Genomic DNA, 23908 nt, shown 5'->3' on the forward strand with positions numbered 1-23908 from the left:
AGAGTAGGCCCCAACACACTGCCCTGGGGAACTCCGTATGTCACCACTGACTCATCACTAACAATATCCCCAAGTTTCACTCGTTGTTTCCTATGAGATAGGTAATCTGTAAACAAGGATAAAGCCCTTTCCCTTATGCCAATCTTCTCTAATTTACGCATAAGGATAGGAACAGACACAGTGTCAAAAGCTTTTTTAAGGTCAAGGAAAGCTGCCAAACATTTATTAGACTTATCTATTTGGTCCACTACCACAGAAGTTAGAGCTAGTACCGCATCTTCTGTAGACCTACCCTGTCTAAAACCAAATTGTGACTGTGACAATATATTAAACCGAGTCAAGTAATTTAAAAGTCTTTTATTTAGGAGCTTTTCCACAATTTTTGAGATACCAGTTAGTACAGATATAGGTCTGTAGTTGCTGACTTCGTCTCTGTCCCCACCCTTGTGCACTGGTGTTATGATAGCTTGTTTGAGGACAGATGGAAAAACACCTTTCTCAAAACAAAGGTTAGCAAGATGCGTTATGACCGGTATAATTTCGTCTTTTGCATATTTTAGGAATGAGGTAGATACATTGTCCCAACCCGGGGCACTAGTAGATTTTAAATTGCATACAATATGATTTACTTCATCATTGTCGGTTGGTAGTAAAACAAAGGAGTGAGACAAGGCAGGGAGGTTTTGAATATACTTTTTGGATTCACCTGTAACACAGATTTCCTCAGCAAGATTCTTCCCAACATTAGCGAAAAAATTATTAATGAAATTGGCTGAAGCAAAGGGTGAACTTTTAATGTGCATTAAATCAGAATTGCAAGTACTGGTTTTACTGGTATACGTAATATTTTTTATGTTATTCCATAACAATTTTGTATTATTAATAGATTTGGCTAGTAATTCCCGTTCATAATTTCTTTTAAGTTTTTTTATCAAATTGTTACAATAATTTCTGTAGCGACGATAAGTGATTTTGAGTGTCTCATTAAATGGATCTTTACGAAGATTTTTCTGAAGATTATTCCTATTACGTATACAGCGAAGAATGCCATGGGTAATCCAGGGTTTCAAAATTATTTTCTTATTTGGAATCCGGGTGACAACAGTGCTAGCTAATATCGAGTCTAGTATTTGTTGTGTCAGATTTTCGATCACATATGATGGATCGTTATTGAGCAAGAGAGTACCGATATTTTTTGTCATCAAAAGTTGAAGAGCTTCTTCGAAGTTTACGGTCTTTTTGGATTTAATCACTTCTGAGCGGGTTTTGATTTTGGCTAAGGAAAGTAGTATAGTGTTATGGTCAGTAACAGTAGTGGACAAAATTGCAATAGTTGCATTGAATTTCCGTTTGTTAAGGCGAAGCATGAAATGGTCGAGGCAATTTTTATCTCTCGTTGGAATAGTATGACCTGATATAATTCCATGAGCAGAGAGAGCACCCAAGTAGCTAATCCTATTTCTATGTTCATGGTAGGGTTCATTCTGTTTCAGATGAATATTAATGTTGATGTCACCAGTGATGATAATATTATTTTTAGATTTATTCAGTTTGTCTAGATGTTCGCTTAGGCTCTCCACAAAACCGTCAGCATAGGTATGGGAGGGGGATCGGTATATACACAAAATTATGTTGTTCATAACCTCAAGTTGTAAGCAGGATGCCTGTGATAAATTTACTTCAGAAACTTTATGTTTTAAGTTACTTTTAATATATACCACAACTCCATCATTTTGGTTCAGGCAGCGCGTACTACAATATGAAGAGTAGTTATTGAGTTGCGGAATCTGTTTATTTACGTTAAGCCTACACTCACTTAAAACGATTATATCCGTGTCGAAAGTAAAACCAGAAAGGGTGAGCAAGAAGTCATCAAAATTTGCATAAATACTACGAATATTTTGGGATATTATAGTTAAGTCACTCTTGTTTACCTGCAAGTATTGTTTGAGTTCATTGCAGTCAGATTCTAACACACGCGCCACCTCAAAATTATCTATTTCATTTGCTGTGTGCAGGATGTCATCCATAATAATTACGAGTATGTGTTATATATAAGGGTGGCTATGAACGAGTAGTTGTATGTGAAAGGTAAAACGGATGATCCTAATGTAAAGTTAGTGTTTGTATGGGTGAACGCTTTGTAGTCGAAAACGCGTAACCGACGCGTTTGGCATGGCGGATAGTACCTTTTGGGCGCGGCGTTATACAGTGCGATATCGGAGGCGGCGTAAATTTGAATAATTGGAATTGAAGGTGGCTTAAAATCAACTTCGCAGTAATGTTGATGGATTATTAAGTATGTTGCATATTTGTGAGTATTAAAGTTAGTATGTAAAACAAAGGTGGATAATAAACAAATAATTCGTATATATAGGTAATAGGAGGTGTAAATATTATATTGAGTGTGTGTTGAATTGTGTGTAGAAGCTATATTTGCAAGTATATTGTGTGTCGCGTGTAAAGATATACAATCATCCATTTTAACTTCTTGTTTATACAGCCATAAGTACGCACAAACGAATGAATAACGAACTATTGTGTAATATAAACTCGAGGGAACATATTTTTCTAACATTTTGGTAGTTAAGCGAATACAGAATGCCATAAAATAATAAAGGTTAACAATACATAACGATCCAGGTAGTCAATTTTCCATAAGTAGGTGATGCACCTGATCAGCGTTCTTTATCATAATAATAGGGGTTTGCTCAGTCTTTCTGACATACACCTTTCCATATGCTGTCCAGCAGAAGCGGTAGTTTTTAGACTTAGCCAAATCACGGGCCAAAAAGTGCAAACGGGCTCCTCTTACTGTCAGATTTTCTGACAGAAAAACAGGGGTGTCTTCGTTTGTTTTCATACCCAGATGCTTAGCACATAGTTTGGTCTTGTTTTTTATGTTGTATGATTTGGCCATCCTTAGAAAGTCAGTCTTGAGGAGACCAGAGTTTGTTTCCACAATAATTGGCGTGTTTTTGTGATCAGGTTTTTTCCCTCTAACACGATAAATATCTTTGATATCCTTTATGGACATCTTGCAGTCGATAGTTTCGGAGAGGTGAGTAACCATCTCAATAAGGTCGTTTTTTGTCTCGTTATCTTTTTTAGGAACATTCTTAATCTCAAAGTTTGTCTTGCGGATTCCCAACTGCACATCCTCAAGTTTATCCTCAAGGTACGTTATGTATTCCCGATCTTCCCTAATTTTATTCTCCAGGTCCACTATTCTTTTATTAAATTCTTCATTTTGGGCCGCCAGGTTAGAAATTGAGGCGATTATACTTTGATTGGATTGGACGACATCCTTAAGTGTGGCTTTCAGTTCTTTAAGTTCACTCTTATGCGAATTGGAAATATAGGTCATGTATTTCCTCATTTCTTCCTTGAAGCTTTCGAATTCACCAGATTGCTGGGTCTCATGCATGCCTCGTCGTCTAGTCGTAACAAAGCTTGGATTTGGAGGCGTATCATCATCACCTGCAGAGAGGCAGATTGACATTTCCGGGTCTGGTGAATTTCCGCCCAACATCGTGTCTCGTAACGTAAGACAGTGGAACCAGTTACACAGCTATACGGAACAAATGTAGGTATGCCTTGTGACTTGCGCGTGCTTACTCAAAGCTACTCGGCGTGCATAAGCGTAGTACCCACCAAAGATTTGAAGTACTTGAGTGTGCGTGAAAACTGCTACACAGGATGTGTACGATGTGCTCACAGTCGAAGATTGAAGACACGCACTTCTTTAACTTATGCACTCCTAATTTTTAAGTTGATTTTTTGACAAATAATTGAATTTAAATGGTTTAAAAATACAGTGACGCGGATTCAGACACGTTTACTCGCAAGCGAGGTCCGAAGCGAAGAGGATATTTCTTTCTTATATGAATTGCTTCGATGTGGCAATTTTAACCCCTCTGGTCTTCTTATACTATGCAGTAACCTAAGTTCAGCGTCATCTATACCTTTTGTTTCGCCGTCCGAGAGACCTCCGCCAGGTCTTGATTTGCCTTGGCTTACCTGGAAGTCTCTAAATAGACTTCGGACTCAGGTGGGCCGAAGTGAGAACAATTTGTTCAGGTGGGGTTTCTCGGATGGCTCGGACGTAAAGTGCAAGTGCGGCACTGTTCCCCAAACGATGGAACATCTTACGTCGTGTCCTGCGTGCCCGAACACCTGTACGCAGGAGGATCTGATGAGCGCTGCAGATAGCGCCATACTTTCCCAAGTTTTGGGCCGATACAATTTAGTTTGCCATCGACACGATAAGAAGAAGCGTCATCTATCCAGCAGTTAGGACAAAATTAAAAAAATAAAAAGGAAATCCTTCATTTAATGTCATGTGCGGCAAATCTACGATATAATGAAACTGTAATGTAATTTACGAGTTACTCCATCGTATTAACATACTACATTGAACTATTTAATGAATAATTAAGTTAGTCTGACCTTAGAGCGTTTCAACATTTTAAGGATCTAGTGAAAATAAAATATGATAGATTTCGGAAATAAGATCTAGGCCAGGGTAAAGTTGATTTGTGAAACGGAGAATATCAAAAAGAGATAAAAAAATACATACATACATAAACTCATACCATCATATCCATCTTTGGACTTCGTATCAACAGTGGCTGCAAGTTGTCTTTGATTACTTGTGGCTCTGCCCACCCCATTAGGGATTACGGGCGTGAGTTTATGTATGTATGTATGTACATACTTAAACTCACGCCTATTTCCCGTCGCAGTAAGCAGAGACAATGGAATTCCATTCGCTTAGATCCTGACACACTTCTCTTGCTTCCTCCACATTCATCAATCGTTTAACTTCCTCCGTGGTCCAGTGGTTGAGTGGTCGGTTCACGATCCGGAGGTCCCGGGTTCGATTCCCGACATATCACAAAAATCACTTTGTGATCCATAGTTTGGTTAGGACATTACAGGCTGATCACCTGATTGTCCGAAAGTAATATGATTCGTGCTTGGGAAGGCACGTTAAGCCGTTGGTCCCGGAAAAGTAAGTAGTCGGGAATCTCAATTCCTGATTTAAACGCAGTAAGAACCCGTTATTATGTGTTTTAATGTTGTTTTTATTAAAAGAATACAATATATTATGTAAGATATAAACAATAAACCTACTTTTTTAATTACGAGTAATCACAACAGAAGAAGAATTAATCACTTGACCCTTATTTTTATCTTTTATAATAGCAATAAAGTATTATTTATTTACTTATTTATTACGTATAACGACATATTTAATGATCAATATAATGAAGAGACAATAGCAAATAAATAATATAAGAATATCAACAGAATACTCTAACCACCTCCGTGGTCCAGTGGTTGAGCGTTGGGCTAACGATCCGGAGGTCCCGGGCTCGAATCCCGGTGGGGACATATCACAAAAATGACTTTGTGATCCCTAGTCTTCTTCTTCTTCTATCGTGTGGGTTGTGAGGTGGATTACCAACCGCATCAACCCTGGTGTCAGGGTTATTATTGAGCCGCCATAGGCCCCTGACATGACTCATGTGACGACTACGTACTTACATCAGTAAGTAGTAACCGGGACCAACGGCTTAACGTGCCTTCCGAAGCACGGATCATCTTACTTTTTGGACAATCAGGTGATCAGCCACAAAGTGATTTTTGTGATCCCTAGTTTGGTTAGGACATTACAGGCTGATCAGCTGATGGTCCAAAAATAAGATGATCCGTGCTTCGGAAGGCACTTTAAGATAGATAAAATACTTTATTGAGCACAATGGACACAAAATACAGAGATAAGGACAACATATACAGAAAAGCACAACAGGCGGCCATATTGCTCAAAATAAGCTTACTTGCTTGTTTGTTAACCCGTTGGTCCCGGTAATTACTTACTGATGTAAGTACGTAGTCGTTACATGAGTCATGTCAGGGGCCTATGGCGGCTCAGCGACCCTGACACCAGGGTTGATGGGGTTGGTAATCCACCTCACAACCCACACGATAGAAGAACAGATCGCTGTGTTTTTCTGTGAAAGACAAACATGTTTATTTGTTTTTTTTTTAAAGAACGTCTAGGGCCCTGTGCCGAGGTTTTTCTTGCAGCTTCTTTTCCCCGGCTATACAGGTTGTGAGAAGCTGCAGTAGTTTTAGGCGGATGAGTGTTAGAAATTGACCGTGTATGCATCACCCTTATAAGAATTTTTATACGGCTTTTTATGTGGACGTATTGTCTTTGCTCTCTACTGTCATTCCTTCTTTGCTCAATGTCCGAACTCACTAATCGACTCTTACGCCAATTTGGTTTACGTGATTGTATCGTGAAATATCGTACAAGCAATATTGTAATCTCCAGTGCCCTAAACGTTTATTACACGCAGATCAGCTTCATCAGCATATTTGTATTTTTATTTCATCAAACCAATCGCCGGTCCACGATTTACCTCGCCACAATGAGACGTTCGTTATGTAAAAATTGACGATTCAAAGTGTAACTATGTTACCTACTGAATAAAGATATTTTTGAATTTGAATTTGAACAAACAAACAAACAGTCACACACACTTTCCCATTTATAATATTAGTCTGGTTTGTAGTGGCTGTTCTTTTAGTAAATAAACGCCCCAATTTTATGTTTGATGTATCACGGTCAAGCTATAGTAACCTGACCCAACGTAACCTAACACATCACAGTGAGAGGGGACCTTGAGACTGCGGTTACTCAGTGGAGACACCTAGAGCCAAGTGCTAAATTGCTTCTATACTGGACCGAGCCTTTTTTTAACGTGACTTTTTGTAGATTTGCCGCAAACAGAAAGAAGGAAACCTTCTTCTTCTTCTATCGTGTGGGTTATGAGGTGGATTACCAACCCCATCAACCCTGGTCTCAGGGTTATTAGTGACATTTATTATACAGGTTGTTAGAGACATCGTACCGAAAACTTTAACGGATAATTCAGGCCATGATTCTGAGTTGATATCAAGTGGAATTTTCCGTCGCAAAAGTCATCATCACGGGGTCCGCTTACCTAACCTGTAGATTTGACAAAATTTTCGTATGAACCTAAAAATAATTGAAAAAAAAAAAACACTAAAACTTTACACTGTTATGGCGAAACATGTATTGTACCTACCTCTAATACCCATTTGTCACCTTATTCACCATGTTTGACGCAAATAAAGTTTCTATTCTATTCTATTCACTAAAATTTTCATGAATTTTCCGACAAAAAAAAGTAGTAGAAGTAGTACATAGTTTTCATGTTATATATTCGTTTTGTGTGCTGTTTGTTTGAATAAACGTTTTCTCTCTCTCTCTCTCTCTCTCAAAAAGCCGCGATGCGATTTTCTGAAAGTTTTTCTAGCGATTTTATTTTTCGCACGTTGACTCTTTGACCACAAATTATGAGAGGCGAGCTCTACTGAATTCTGTTAGGTAATCTGTGGTTAGGACTGTCTGATCCAAATCGACCATACTGTTCTGTGGTCTGATGTCATAGACCGGTGAATACATAAGCAGCCTATACACGTCCCACTGCTGGGCACAGGCCTCCCCTAAATCAACCGGTGAATATAAAAAAAAAAGGTGTGAGGTATGGAGCATACTATACCACGCTGCTCCACTGGGGGTTGGTGGAGATATTTTTAACGACATACATAATAATAATAACCTTTATTGCACAAAATAAAAGGAATACAAAGTGCAACACGTTTTTACATTAACTTTTGTAATGCATTAGATTGAGAAACTTAATGACTGGCTGTATAGCTGTATTGACATCATCAGTTGGTCGGTAGTACTTCCCAAATCTATTACATTTGCACGATTCTGCACTTGCTTAATACTTTATATCTTAGACAAAAAGTAATTTGTAATAATTATTTCAAAACTCTATTATAAGTATTACATTATCAATTTCATTATAGAATAGAATAAGTAATAGAATTCTTCTATCGTGTGGGTTCTGAGGTGGAGTACCAATCCCATCAATCCTGGTTTCAGGGTTACTATTGAGCCGCCAAAGGACCCTGACATGGCTCATGTAACGACTACTTACTTACATCAGTAAGTAGTAACCGGGACCAACGGCTTGACGTGCCTTCCGAAGCACGGATCATCTTAATTTTTGGACTATCAGGTGATCAGCCTGTAATGTCCTAACCAAACTAGGGACCAAAAAGTATTTTTTGTGATATGTCCCCACCGGGAATCGAACCCGGAACCTCCGGATCGTGAGCCCAACGCTCAACAAGACCACGGAGGTCGTTAATAGAACAGAAATAATTAACACAAAAACAAGACAATCAGCTAACGACACCAAATACTTCAGGACCCCGATACCGACCCCGCCGGCGTGGTCGACGATTTCCGTCAATCAGCGCTTATCGCTATCGGCCCACTAGGGTCGATTAATTCTTTCAAATATTTTTCCTCTCAGACGACGCCCTGAACCGAGGTTCGCGCCCAACTGGGCACCCTCAGGCCTATTGTCTTAAACGTTCATGAGAAATATAATGTACCCACTTTAGGACTCTGTCGCACTAACATATTTGACATTTAGTGAGACTTACAGTTCAATTTGTCAAAAAAGTTAATGTGACATGGTATCAAAGTGTATACATATTAATGCTCGTGGCCGTACCGGGTGAGGGCCTTCAGCGCACCCCATTTGTCCGGCCAAGTAGTTAATGCCATCTGCGGCAAATCTACAATAAGTCACGTCAAAAAAAGCTTAAATCGGACATGTCGCTGGCAAATTAGAAGTGAAACTTTTTTATTGGCTTCACTAAATATGAAAAAACCGGTTGGTATATTGGTACTTAGTATAATATATCGTATAATATCCTTGGCCATCTGGGTCGACCGTTCACCTCACTCACGCTTGTATTATACAATAATCTTAGATGAAAAAGTGCATCTAAATCTATTGTTTAAAAAATGTATACAAGTGTTAGTGGCATCGTAACGTATACTGGATGTGTAGTAACTAAAATTTATTTTATATTATGGCAACACCGAATTTCATTCTTCCTTCTACCCTTTAACCATCATGGCGATGTGTGTTGCATTTTCCATATTTGTACATTTTATTTAAATACAGTCCGTTTCTAAATATTCAAGCATGTGTTTTTACTTATATTTAACACCAGCGACGCACACTGGAGATGTTTCAGACCACGATTCTGAGTTAGTATCAAGTGGAATTTTCTCTCGGAAAATTCATGAAATTGTTTGTGTTTTTATTATTTTCAGTTCCATAGTTTTGCGACGGAAAATTTCACTTGATATCTACTCAAAATCATGGGCTCAATCATCCCTCAAAGTTTTCGTAACCATAGTTTTTTTCGTTGGTCTAACAGAAAGCTCGGTGAGGCGTGGGTATTTTCGAAGGACGTAATATACGATCCCGACGACCCGATTACTCTAGCCATAGAGGCAGCCAATCAGCTCGCGACACCAAACACTTCAGGTGCCCGATACCGACCCCGCCGGCGTGGTCGACGTTTTCCCTCATTCAGCGCTTATCGCTATCGACCCACTAGAGTCGATTAATTCTTTCAAATATTTTTCCTCTCAGACGACGCCCTGAGCCGAGGTTCGCGCCCAACTGGGCACCCTCAGGCCTGTTTGTTGTCTTAAACGTTGTACCGGGTGAGAGCCTTCAGCGCTCCCCATTTGTCCGGCCAAGTAGTTAATGCCATCTGCGGCAAATCTACAATAAGTCACGTCAAAAAAAAAAAATGTGGCTATTTAGTTCATCTTGCGACGGATGTACCTCTGACAATTGAATTAGTAGCGATTGATGAATGTGGAGGAAGCAAGAGAAGTGTGTCAGGATCGAAGCAAATGGAATTCTATAGTCTCTGCTTACCCCGGTGGGAAATAGGTGTGAGTTTATGTATGTATGTATGTATACAATATAGGTTGCAACATAATTCTATACATCATCATCATCATCAGCCCATTAACGTCCCCACTGCTGGGGCACGGGCCTTCCCTATGGATGGATAGGGAGATCGGGCCTTAAACCACCACGCGGGCCCAGTGCGGATTGGTGGTTATTAACGACTGCTAATGCAGCCGGGACCAACGGCTTAACGTGCCTTCCGAAGCACGGAGGAGCTCGAGATGAAAACTTTTTTTTTTGTGGTCACCCATCCTATGACCGGCCTCTGCGAAAGTTGCTTTACTTCAACAATCGCAAACCGAGCTATATCGACGTGACTTACGATAATTCTATACATATTTTTTTCCAAATATCAAGCAACAATTATTTTTTGCTTCTGCCATTACATTATATTTTTGAATAATTATGTACCCGAATAATGGGAAATGGGTAATTATCACATTAGTGCCATCTATATAGTTTTTTGGAGAACGTAGTCCGGAAAATCTCTTATTCTGGATTTATAAAAAAAAGAAAAGAAAGGAAAACATGAAACAGTAGGACTAGGGCTCTGTGCTGGGAGGTTTTCTGGCCACGTCTTTCCCTCAGCGTTATAGATTCCGACGTGGTAGTAGTTTTACAGCTAGTTACATAATAACATACATAAACATAAACTGCCTATATACGTCCCAATGCTGGGCACAGGCCTCCCCTCAATCAACCGGAGGGGGTATGGAGCATACTCCACCACGCTGCTCCAGTGCGGGTTGGTGGAGGTGTTTTTACGGCTAATAGCCGGGACCAACGGCTTAACGTGCCCTCCGAAGCACGGAATCATCTTACTTTTTCAGACAATCAGGTGACACAATATGTAACAACAACACAATATGTATGTATGTATGTATGTAGTTATATGTAATTTAATTTTTTTGACGTTCTAAAAGCGCTAACTTTGTTTGTAAGCCAATTTTGGTATATAAATATTTTTTTAATTGTTTTTTTTTTTTAATTCTTATTGTTCCCGCTTTTCCACAGATAAAACCAAAGAATGATGGCGTCGAGCGAATCCAATTCGGCTAGCGAATCCGATACCGCCGACACGCAGACGACAGCAAGCGATTCGCTAAACAGCCTTATTGCTAGTACGTCAGACAAGGCTGAATGCGCTGATGTCCAGTGCTCGCTCGCCAGCCAGTGTGCCATGTCCTGTGAGGATGGGGAATTGAAAATGGAACAACGGAAGTCCGTTTGTTGCAGTAAGTTTATTACTTTAGTTTTTTATTGCTTTTTTTTTAATTTGGCAAGGGATGTGAGCTGTTCAGGCTGTTTTATTGCCAACAATACGCTCATATAAGATCACGACGATATATCCCAATTGGGGTAGTCAGAGGTACATCTGTCGCAAGATGATCTAAGTACCCGCACCTCACCGAGTTTTCTGTTAGACCAACAGCACGGTTGACAACAAAAAATTGGATTCAAACCTTTGCAATGCAAAAGTTACCTACTTACTTTGTAAGCATATACCTACATGTAAATAATAGCATACATAAGCTCGCGACTATATCCTAATCGGGGTAGTCAGAGGTAATCCATCGCGAGATGTGTGCCAAGTACCCACACCTCACCGAGCTTTCTGTTAGACCAACGTGGTAGGTGGTGAGTCGTATCGCCGTCTATACTGGTCGAGACAACTTTATTAGGTAAATAAAAACTATTTTTTGTTTTTATTTTCATATGATGAAGTGCCTACTGAAACAAAGTAAGTATGGAAAATTTGCTTCTAAAATAAATCATTCAATTATGCGTTGATGTCTTTTGTATCAAAAATATCTTTATTCAGTAGGTAACATAGTTACACTTTGAATCGTCAATTTTTACATAACGAACGTCTCATCCGCCTAAAACTACTGCAGCTTCTCACAACCTGTATAGCCGGGGAAAAGAAGCTGCAAGAAAAACCTCGGCATAGGGCACTAGACGTTCTTAAAAAAAAACCAACGCCAAGGTCTTACATAATAGTTATAGATTAAAATCTATAACAAATCGTGATCAATTCCAATCCGTTATGACAAAAGCATCACTGACATACAGCCAGGTGACCAGGTCTTTTATAGTACCAACAGCTGTCTATGACGCTTTGACAATAAGCACGAAAAACGCGTTGAGAATACTAAATCTTATCCTAACTACATGAACGGAATGTTAAATTATATGTGATGTCTTGAGCTATTTAAATAATTATTAAATACTTATGTTTATTTTTAATTTCCTGGTATGATCTGGAATGTGGGACTTTCCAGGCTAAGTTCCTTAAGACAAAATATTGATGGCGTTGAACAGATTTTGTATGTAATTATACAAAAATATAATGTAAGTATTGGAAGAGGCATTAAAAAAATAACTGTCGTTTCGCCGCCAAATTTGGATCAGATATGGTAGATTTTGAGGAGCTCGGTGGCGCAGCGGTAAACGCGCTCGATCTGCAATTGTTAAAGTTAAGCAACATTCGCAAAGGCCGGCCATAGGATGGGTGATCAGATCACAAAAAAAATAAATTATCTCGAGCTCCTCCGTGCTTCGGAAGGCACGTTAAGCCGTTGGTCCCGGCTGCATTAGCAGTCGTTAATAACCATCAATCCGCACTGGGCACGCGTGATGGTTTAAGGCCCGATCTCCCAATCCATCCATTGCCCTGGGAAGGCCCGTGCCCCAGCAGTGGGGACGTTAATGGGCTGATGATGATGATGGTAGATTCTCTTTAATTCTGATTTTTTTTTCTATTGACGTGACTTATTGTAGATTTGCCGCAGATAGCATTGACTACTTGGCCGGACAAATGGGGAGCGTTGAAGGCTCTCACCCGGTACGCGTTTAAGACAACAGACCTGAGGGTGCCCAGTTGGGCGCGAACCTCGGCTCAGGGCGTCGTCTGAGAGGAAAAATATTTGAAACAATTAATCGACCCTAGTGGATCGATAGCGATAAGCGCTGATTAAGGTAAATCCTCGACCACGGCGGCGGGGTCGGTATCGGGGAACACAATGAAATCATTCATACAATATCTTTTACTGACGTTTAATAATATATTATCTACGTCATTTCCATTGTTGTATGTAGGTATGCATGTTTCTATTGTTCTAAGTTCAACCTCAAATCTACTAGACCAAATATGACGTGCTGTCGTTACCTGCGTATGTTGACATGAAATATATTTACACAGAACATAGAAACCAGGGAGATCTTTTATGATGACCCTTGTTATTATACAGAAAAAAAAAGTTTATTTACGTAAAACCTACGACACACATATAGAAAGAAAGAAAGAAAGAAAGAAAATATTTATTTCCATATTGGACGCCACATTTACAAACTTACATTACAGAAATAAAAAAAAATAGAAAAAAAAAAACAAAGACAAAATACAAATAATACAGACATTAAATACACAATGGAGGCGCCCAAATTAAAAAAAGGATCTCCCTCAGCATAATGCCGTGACACGTGCTTAGCACGGGCCGCGGCGCTGGTATTATACATTTACAACATTACACACACAGGACCCCGATACCGACCCCGCCGGCGTGGTCGACGATTTCCCTCATTCAGCACTTATCGCTATCGACCCACTAGGGTCGATTTTAATCTTTCCAATATTCTTCCTCTCAGACGATGCCCTGACCCGAGGTTCGCGCCCAACTGGACACCCTCAGGCCTGTTGTCTTAAATTTTGTACCGGGTGAGAGCCCTCAGCGCTCCCCATTTGTCCGGCCAAGTAGTTAATGCCATCTGCTTCGGAAGGCACGTTAAGCCGTTGGTCCCGGTTACTACTTACTGATGTAAGTATGTAGTCGTTATATGTCATGTCAGGGGCCTTTGGCGGCTCAATAGTAACCCTGACACCAGGGTTGATGAGGCTGGTATTGCACCTCGTAACCCACACGATAGAAGAACTGACTTTATACGTACGGTCACGAGCATTAATATGTATACACTTTGGTACCATGTCACATTAACGTTTTTGACAAATTGAACTGTACTTAAGTAAGTCTCACTAAATGTCAAATATGTTAGTGCGACAGAGTTCTAAAGTGGGTACATTATATTGCTCATGACTGTACCTATGTATGTTTGAGGAGCTCGGTGGCGCAGCGGTAACGCGCTCGGTCTGCGATTGTTGAAGTTAAGCAACATTCGCAAAGGCCGGTCATAGGATGGGTGACCACAAAAAAAAATGTTCACCTCGAGCTCCTCCGTGCTTCGGAAGGCACGTTAAGCCGTTGGTCCCGGCTGCATTAGCAGTCGTTAATAACCATCAATCCGCACTGGGCCCGCGTGATGGTTTAGGGCCAGATCTCCCAATCCATCCATTGGGAAGGCCCGTGCCCCAGCAGTGGGGACGTTAATGGGCTGATGATGATGATGTTTGCCACCAGATGCAGTAGCTCAGTGCGTGTGGGGATGTCTTCTGCTGGTGGTGTCGATCGGGGGATTCCTGTTCACCCCCCTAGACGTCATGTTGAAGGAGAAGCTAAACATGAGGCCTGGTGAGTATATATAAAATGTTTCGGCACGTTAAGTAACAGAAAACGATGCATCAAAACTTTCGTATGGAAATAGAATAGAATAACTCTTACTACATTATAGAACACGACGACCCGATTACTCTAGCCATAGAGGCAGCCAATCAGCTCGCGACACCAAACACTTCAGGACCCCGATACCGACCCCTCAATCAGCGCTTATCGCTATCGACCCACTAGAGTCGAATAATTCTTTCAAATTTTCCTCTCAGGCGACGCCCTGAGCCGAGGTTCGCGCCCAAGTGGGCACTCTCAGGCCTGTTGTCTTAAAAGTTGTACCGGGTGAGAGCCTTCAGCGCTCCCCATTTGTCCGACGCCATACGATTCAAGTCTAAACCATGGTATAAGAACACAAAGTATGCTCAATCCTATGACAAGCCGCCATTGCTAGCCACGTCCAATGTTTTTAATTTAATTTACTTTGCAAGGAAATTATGTAAGTACTTTTAGTAGAAGATTTACGTACAGTGTCAGTCACCCATTTTTATATATGTGACAAATAATAGTAATTAAATACATTAGTCAGTAATTCACTTATTTTTCAATAATAAAATTTACGTCCTTGGAAAGTTGGAGATACCAATTTAATGGTAACACTTACGTTATCAATGGCCTAGCTATGGCGGCTTGTCATAGGATTGAGCATAATCATCTTAAGATGATTCCGTGCTTCGGAGGACACATTAAGCCGTTGGTGACGGCTATTAGGTCAGAAACAAAATCTTACATGAACTTTTCTGTTCTAGGGTTCCCCCCCTTCGAGTGGTGGGCTGACCCCCCCGACGAGGTGAAGCTCAGGGTCTACGTCTTCAACGTGACCAACCACGAGCGGTTCATGAAGGGTCTGGACTCCAAGATGCATATCAGCGAGATAGGACCTATAGTTTACTTGTAAGTATTAGATTAGTTCTTCTATCGTGTAGGTTGTGAGGTGGATTACCAACCCCATTAACCCTGGTGTCAGGGTTACTATTGAGCCGCCAAAGACCTCTAAGACGACGCCCAGAGCCGAGGTTCGCGCCCAACTGGGCACCCTCAGGCCTGTTGTCTTAAATTTTGCACCGGGTGAGAGCCGCAGCACTCCCCATTTGTCCGGTCAAGTAGTTAATGCCATTTACAGCAAATATACAATGTCACGTTAAAAAAACTTCTTCATTATAATAGTTTGGATGTAAAAATAAGCTTGTTATGTCTATGACTTCATAATCAATTATTCCAACATGTAATATTGAGGAAGGTTTGTTTATTACCTCTGTGTGAAGGACAGAGGCTTTACACTGTTTTGTAAAGTGAACTTTTTGCTTGTTTCTTATTTAGGGTTCCGTAACCAAATGGTACAAACGGGACCCTATTACATACTAAGGCCTTTGCCACACTAGACGCAAGGCAAGAGTGAACAGGCACCTTCTGGGCGAGCTCCATCTTAGGTCTCATCAATGCCTTCTTTGACGCCCTGAGCCGAGGTTCGCGCCCAACTGGGCACCCTCAGGCCTGTTGTCTTAAACGTTGTACCGGGTGAGAGCCTTCATTTGTCCGGCCAAGCAGTTAATGCCATCTGCGGCTAATCTACAATAAGTCACGTCAAAAAAAAAAACAAGTCTGGGGCCAAGAGCAAACCCATCAAAGGTAAAAAATATGTATTCCTTTTGCCGTTTCTTGTCCTGTTTTGCTCGGTTTCAATAATGACAACAGGTGGGCCATATGAAATTTCTGTACTTACCTACTCTTGTTTACCTAGCCAATGGTACGCAACCCTTCGTATGCGAGTCCAACTCGCACTTGGCCAGTTTTTTTATAAATGCTACCAAATACACCTTCACTACCGGCTTTGTTCTTAATCCAATTTGACCGGACTTGCACCAATGAGTTATAAATTTATCTTAAGTGCAGTTTTCACTAACACAGTCGGCTCGACCATTATAGACGGCGATGAGTGAATATCAGAATGTGTCAAGTTTGGTGGCGACTGTCATATAATTTTTTCGTGAAAAATTGGGGAAATTGGGAATTGAAAAATTCCTTTTTCATGTCGGAACCGAGGATCCTTTTGGATCTTTTTCATGTCGGAACCCAATTTTTCACGAAAAAATAATATGAAATTTCGCCACCAAACTTGAAATATTGAGATTCACCCCGATACGGCTTACCTATCACAATAGAATAAGGAATAATACTACGTAAAGAACGACAGGAGGAGCTCGGTGGCGCAGAGGTAAACGCGCTCGGTCTGCGATTGTTGAAGTTAAGCAACTTTCGCAAAGGCCGGTCAAAGGATGGGTGACCACAAAAAAAAGTTTTCATCTCGAGCTCCTCCGTGCTTCGGAAGGCACGTTAAGCCGTTGGTCCCGGCTGCATTAGCAGTCGTTAATAACCATCAATCCGCACTGAGCCCGCGTGATGGTTTAAGGCACGATCTCCCTATCCATCCATAGGGAAGGCCCGTGCCCCAGTTGTGGGGACGTTAATGACGAAAGAACTGCAACTCTACGCCCCCCACCACCGTCTGAGCTAGGTTTACCTCACACCCCTCAAACACAGTTTAGACTTGAATCGTATGGCGTCAGACGTCACGCACACAGATGCGCGTGTACGATAACGTCAGTGTGTGGTGTCTGTGTAAAACGAGGTGTTTTGTATGAAATGTCCAGGGTGTGTGTTGTTGGTCTCACAGAAGGCTCGGTGAGGTGTGGGTACTTAGTTCATCTTGCAATGGATTTACCTCTGACTACCCCAATCGGTTCTCTTGTCGGTGGAGTAACCGCCATTCCTGTCTTCTTCCCGCCAAAACCTGCACCTCCCGATACGACACGACCTGCACCTTCTCTTTTATTTGTTTCATAAATGTTATCCTAGGTCTACCCCTTCCTCTCTTCCCTTCAAATTTTCCTTCTATAATGTTTGTTATAAATGAATCGTGTCGTATCAGGTGGCCAATCATATTTCCTCTCCGGTTCTCTATAGTCTTCAGTATGGTTCTCACTAAACTATTAACAAGAAGCTATTTAAAGTACCTGTTATGTATGTTAAATACTTGTAATAAGTACTTTTTTCCTTACTTTATAAGACGGCTAAATACAAATATTGTCTGTGTAACACATTTTATTTGATCATAACTTATTTTTAAATAAGTACGTAAGTATTAGAAAAAGCTGGTCAAATGCGAATGGGACCTGCGCACTTACGCTTCCGTACAGTTCTATCACTTTGCTTTATGTAATTATGACTTTCAACATCATGCGGGATCTCGCAAACACCAGGATCCCGCGGGACCGAGGACCCTTAGTCCCGCAAATACCGGGATTGAAAGTTTGGTGCGGGATTGCGTTCCCTAGACATGCCCGTGTCTTTATTGCCTCATATTGTATACATGAATTAAAGTAACGACAAGAAAACAAAAAATAGGTACAAAAGGTGGAGTTATCTCTAAAAGAGATCTTTTCCAAGCGACCCCGCATGGCGTGAGAGATCATATGTGGTTCATATGCAGTGAACGTGTTAAGTCCCATGTGATAGGGGGCGAATCTATTGTCATTAACCGGGCGCGAATCGTGAAAACCACGCGATATATATTATGTATTAAGTATCTATAATCCAAACATGAATTTAAATTCAAAGTTTATAGTCCGAGCCCAGATTCAAACCCGTGAAAACACGCATTTTCCGAACAGGGCAACCACGGATTTTATGTATGTATGTATTGTTCTTCTTCTATCGTGAGGGTTGTGAGGTGGAGTACCAACCTCATCAACCCTGGTGTCAAGGTTACTATTGAGCCGCCAAAGGCCCCTGACATGGCTCATGTAACGACTAACTTAACGCTTAACGTGCCTTCCGAAGCATGGATCATCTTACTTCCGGACATTCGGGCGATCAGCCTGTAATAAATAAATAAATAAATAAAATCTTTATTTCAAGTAACCATTGACTCATATGTAATGTCCTAACCAAACTAGGGACCACAAAGTAATTTTTGTGATATGTCCCCACCGGGAATCGAACCCAGGACCTCCGGAGGTCGTTATGTATTGTTTATACACAGTTATTCATTGACCATGAACTGCAGACCTTAACACGGCATATAGTTATGATTATCTAACCAAGCTTAACGTAACACAAAAGATGGTGATGTGTTGGAATCAACGTTTAAGTAATAACGTCGCCTAACCTTTCATTCTGATGTCACGTGACCGAAAAGTTCCCGGAAATGTACATTCTGGGAAAAATAATGGGATCTTAAGATAAATCCAGTTATTTTGTGTAATTTCTTTAATTTTGATTTTATTTACAATTTCTTGCGTTGGACGCGTCTTGCTTGGCCGAATGATGAAGTAAGAGAGAGATTATTGAGGTAGTTGCACAAACATAATAAAAATGAAACGCCTGACAAAACTTTTTTAGCATGGGCAATGTAAAATGCTTGCTATTAAAATACTCGTAGGCGCTTGAGCCGGAACAAATATATTATATTTTTTTATTATTTATAATTAGGCAATAATAAGTGTCTGTTCTGGTTGGACTCAATAAGGATTCAACTAGAATAGACTACATATAAATATGTATACTTACTTTTAAGAATACATGTAATTGTTTAATTTAATTCGATGAGCCCTGTCAGGGGCCTTTGGCGGCTCAATAGTAACCCTGTCACCAGGGTTGATGAGGTTGGTAACCTTACAAGCCACTCGATAGAAGATTTAATTTGTTACTTACTTTAAAATCTTCAGGTTACGTAAGCGGTAACTAGGAATTGCCGGGTACAGGTCCGATTTTGATGATAAAAAAAAACAAATCAAAAATATTTATTTGCACCACTCTATGTTTCTGATTTTAAATAATATAAAAAATTACATTTACAAAAGAAGAAATCATCAAAATCGGTCCTGTCCCTGGCAAGTTAGTTAGGAAACTTCTACTTTATTGACTCGACTAAGTAATTATATCTTCTTAGACGCCCTGAGCCGAGGTTCGCGCCGAACCAGGCACCCACAGGCTTGTTGTCTTAAATTTTGTACCGGGTGAGAGCCATTTGCCGCAAATATACAATCTTCTTCTATCGTATGGGTTGTGAGGTGAATTACCAACCTCATCAACCCTGGTGTCAGAGTTACTATTGAGCCGCCAAAGGCCCCTGACATGACTCATGTAACGACTACAATAAGCCATAATGAAAAAAAAACTTTCTTTTATAATTCCAGAGAGAAACTTCTACACTCCAACATTCGTTTCAATGATAACAGCACAATGAGCTACACGGCGAAGCGCTTCCCCATCTTCCTGCCTGATGAGAACACCGTCGACCTCAACTCTACCATCATAGTGCCAAATTTAGCTGTACTGGTGAGTAGTTGTTTAAAACTAAAACTGTTTTTGACGTAACTACTTGGCCGGACAAATGGGGACTGGAAAATTGGGGAACGGGGGGGGGGGGTCAAATTCAATTCAAATTCAAAAATATCTTTATTCAGTAGGTAACATAGTTACACTTTGAATTGTCAATCTTTACATAACGAACGTCTCATCCGCCTAAAACTACTGCCCAGTTGGGCGCGAACCTCGGCTCAGGGCGTCGTCTGAGAGGAAGAATATTTGAAAGAATTAATCGACCCTAGTGGGTTGTTGGCGATGGCAATGAGGGAAATCGTCGACCACGCCGGCGGGGTCCGTATCGGAGTAAACCGAGATGCCTACCTATCTTGGGTATTCGCCCGGGTCTTCCATTCATCATCACCAGCCCATTAACGTCCCCACTGCTGGGGCACGGGCCTTCCCTATGGATGGATAGGGAGATCGGGCCTTAAACCACCACGCGGGTCCAGTGCGGATTGGTGGTTATTAACGACTACTAATGCAGCCGGGACCAACGGCTTAACGTGCCTTCCGAAGCACGGAGGAGCACGAGATGAAAACTTTTTTTTTATGGTCACCCATCCTATGACCGGCCTTTGCGAAAATTGCTTAACTTGAACAATCGCAGACCGAGCGCGTTTACCGCTGCGCCACCGAGCTCCTCAAAGTCTAGTTAGTAACATACCCAGTTTTAATCAGTAAATGTTAAGTAGCACCAATATCACTCTTATTACGGAAACCAAATATTATTACTACAAATTATAATAAGAAATATTATACAAAAGAATACAGCAACTAGTCTTTCAGTTTTCGCTTCTCTCGACAAATATCGTCTTCACTTGTTTTTTTCTTCGTAGTCCCAGACGGAACACCCGCCAAAACGTTTTTCTCTTAAAATGTGACGTGACGTTCCTTTTTTGAAATTTCCAACAGATGTGTCTACAGGAATCGGGGCCAAATTTACTTATTGTTAATTCTTTGGCTTAACTATGAGAATGTCAACCGTAATGGCTGTATGCAAAAATTGTGTGTCAAGGGCGGTCCTACTATTTGTAGTAATTGTGTTGTTTACAATGTACGCTGATGTTATCGCGGAGATAAAATCAGGGTGAGAAACTTGACAGGCGCATCTTTGGCTTTGACACAGAATAAATAATAATAACTACGTGCAGAGCGGTAACTGCAGGCTGAATCATCTGATTGTCTGTTCTATTGTTGACGGCCCCGATTTCTGCAGACACCTAATTTTATTTCAAGTTATACCTGTCATTTTCTTACCCGCCGAAAAGGAAAGGGACGAATGATTGACAGCTCTTAATTTTAGGAGGAATGAGTAAATTAATGAATAACCCGGGCGAATCAAAAAGGTTGCTCGCTGGTATGCAAACCGTTTGACGTGTGCTGTCAACATAATTCTGTCGTGTTATTGGCCAATGTAAAATTTTTAGACGTTTGTTTAGATTTCTGCTTAAAATTGACGTATGTTCCATAAATGTAATGCATACATGTATGCTTGTCGATTACCCGTCCCTTTCGTTTTCGGCGGATAAGAAAATGACAGAAATAACTTAAAATTAGATGGTGTTTACAGGAATTAGCACCAATATAAGATAGGTACCTTTATAAAAATATTTACGACAAATAAAACAAAAAAAAATGTTCATAAAAAAAAATGTTGCCAGCATAATAATAACAATTACCCCAAAACATTTGAAAAATTGTATATTTTATAAGTAATTTATTTCCCTTTCCTTAATATTTTGATTTTATTTACATAATTTCACGGTTTATGTTTTAATTACAGGGCATGGCGTCCTTCCTGTATGACGCCAACTACATAGTGCGGACTGGTTTTCGCTTCTTAGTAAATTCACATGGTAGTGACTTGTTTTTGAAGAAGACTATCTATGAATATCTCTGGGATTATAAGGAGCCAGTTTTGGATACTTCTAAGCATTTGGTGCCTGGAATGGTACCTGTCAATAACATGGGGATGCTTGCGCGAGTAAGTTTACACACACACACACACACACACACACACACACACAGCCACACCTCACACATTTTAGTTTTTAGATTTTTTTTACAAAAAAGTACGTACGTAACGTAATTAGTAAGTAATTCTGAGGCCAAGAGCTTTTTTTTTGACGTGACTTATGGAGATTTGCCGCAGATGGCATTAACTGCTTGGCCAGACAAATGGAGGTTGGGGGAGGGGGGGGGGGGGGGGGCAAGAGCAAACCCGTCATAGGTAAAAAAAATGATTGTTTTTATTTTTATTCTATCGTGACGGTTGTGAGTTTCATGACCAACATGATCAACACTAATTTTATAGCGTAACAGAGCATCACGCCTGTATACCCCAAGGGATAGGCAGTAGTGTATATACTAATATGCCCACTTCTCGCCAGCTGTGTTTAAGTCTTAAGTAACAGGGGCGCTATTGCATTATTGTTACTATCGACCCACTAGGGTTGATTAATTTTTTCAAATATTTTTCCTCTCAGACGACGCCCTGAGCCGAGGTTCGCGCCCAACTGGGCACCCTCAGGCCTGTTGTCTTAAACGTTGTACCGGGTGAGAGCCTTCAGCGCTCCCCATTTGTCCGGCCAAGTAGTTAATGCCATCTGCGGCAAATCTACAATAAGTCACGTCAAAACAAAAAAAGCATTATTGTTATTGTGTTACATTATTTGTTTGTTTTTTGTATTATTATTTTATAATGTAATCACACGGACGGACTCACATTGTCAGGATCGAAGCCAATGGAATTACAGTGCCTCCGCTTACCCAAGTCAGTAATTGATAACTTGATTTGCAGATCTATTCTGACTTCACGGATGAAGTCACAGTGAAAATTGGGCAGCAGTGGGGCCATAGTCAGTTCTTCCACATCGATCGCTTCCGAGGACAGCCCCAGTTACCCGGATACGATCCTGATGTGAGTGATTTTAACTCATTACATAACATAAACAACCTATATACGTTCCACTGCTGGGCACAGGCCTCCACTCAAGCAACCGAAGGGGTTTCTTGTAAGTTTTCTTTTAAATTATTTTGTTTAATTTATTTTGAATCATTCAAAATGTAAAAAACGAAACCCTCTGCAGTTTGAGGTGTCTACACCTTGGCTATCAAACCAAAGGGACCTATTTCAATTCCCGGCCCAGTCAATTTAGAAAAAAAGTATCTTTTAACTACATTTTAGCAGCAAGTTGTAGTGAAGTATACTTCTTATTCTCTACGACTTGGAAATCACCGATCTTTAAAGTGTTGCACTTCCTACTATCTTTTGATGCTTAGTTGATTTATTGCTCATAAAACCAAAGTATTGGTGACCTTACTGCTTACACCTTGTGGTGAAAGAAGGTATTATTATAGTTAATGGTTTACACATCCGACTATATCTCTGTGTTCCAGCGCTGTCCAGACAGGATCTTCGGCTCGACAGAAGGTGTGATGTATCATCAGCATTTGACCAAAGAAGACATCCTCATGTATTGGAGGAAGACTGTCTGCAAGTCCATGCCGCTTTATTTTGATAGTAAGTTTTGCAAATAGATCAAACACACAAAGATAGTCCCGGAAGGTTTTAATTGGCAAGAGTTTTTTAATATCATTGATATAACACAGCTTTATCTCTTACTGCGTGAACCCTTAACTTTTAATATCTTCCATCATGCAGGAAATCTCTTTTAGAGATAAGCCCACGTTTTGTTACGAATTTTCATTGGTTTGTGTTATTTTATTATGTATACATATAATAAGGAATTTAAGATCCTTATTTGTTATTTGTTATTATAAATATGATAGTTACTTTTATCTGACTGTTACCTTTTCATCCATAAACAACTGTTTCGATTTTTATGATTTGCACATAATATATTGAAACTTAACAAAACAGAGGGATAACAGGTCACGCGGTCACGCCTGACAGTAGAAACTGCCTCTCACGTCATACTGGAATGCGTGGGAGTTGCAGCACATCGGACACAAATCCTACAGCAAACAAGGTCGCTTCGTGAAGCCTGTGAACGCCCCAGGAGGCTTCTGAGCTTCTGGAAGAAGCTAGGTTGGCTAGTATAGCCAAGACTTATTACACGC

General features: G+C 40.5%; 1 protein-coding gene across 5 annotated transcripts in view; it reads left to right on the forward strand.

Annotated features, from left to right (window-relative positions):
• Positions 1-23908, forward strand: part of LOC126379173 (scavenger receptor class B member 1-like) — a 40765-nt gene that overhangs the window by 11404 nt on the left and 5453 nt on the right. For all 5 annotated transcript variants that reach the window (XM_050027840.1, XM_050027836.1, XM_050027838.1 and 2 more), the window contains 7 exons: positions 10911-11131; positions 14312-14422; positions 15205-15349; positions 19654-19795; positions 21609-21809; positions 22626-22745; positions 23225-23348. In XM_050027840.1, the coding sequence (XP_049883797.1) occupies positions 10924-11131; positions 14312-14422; positions 15205-15349; positions 19654-19795; positions 21609-21809; positions 22626-22745; positions 23225-23348 (1051 nt within the window). In that variant the 5' untranslated portion in view covers positions 10911-10923. The remainder of the gene's footprint in view (positions 1-10910; positions 11132-14311; positions 14423-15204; positions 15350-19653; positions 19796-21608; positions 21810-22625; positions 22746-23224; positions 23349-23908) is intronic.

The sequence above is a fragment of the Pectinophora gossypiella genome, chromosome 28 (assembly GCF_024362695.1).
Source record: "Pectinophora gossypiella chromosome 28, ilPecGoss1.1, whole genome shotgun sequence".
Lineage (NCBI taxonomy): Eukaryota > Metazoa > Arthropoda > Insecta > Lepidoptera > Gelechiidae > Pectinophora > Pectinophora gossypiella.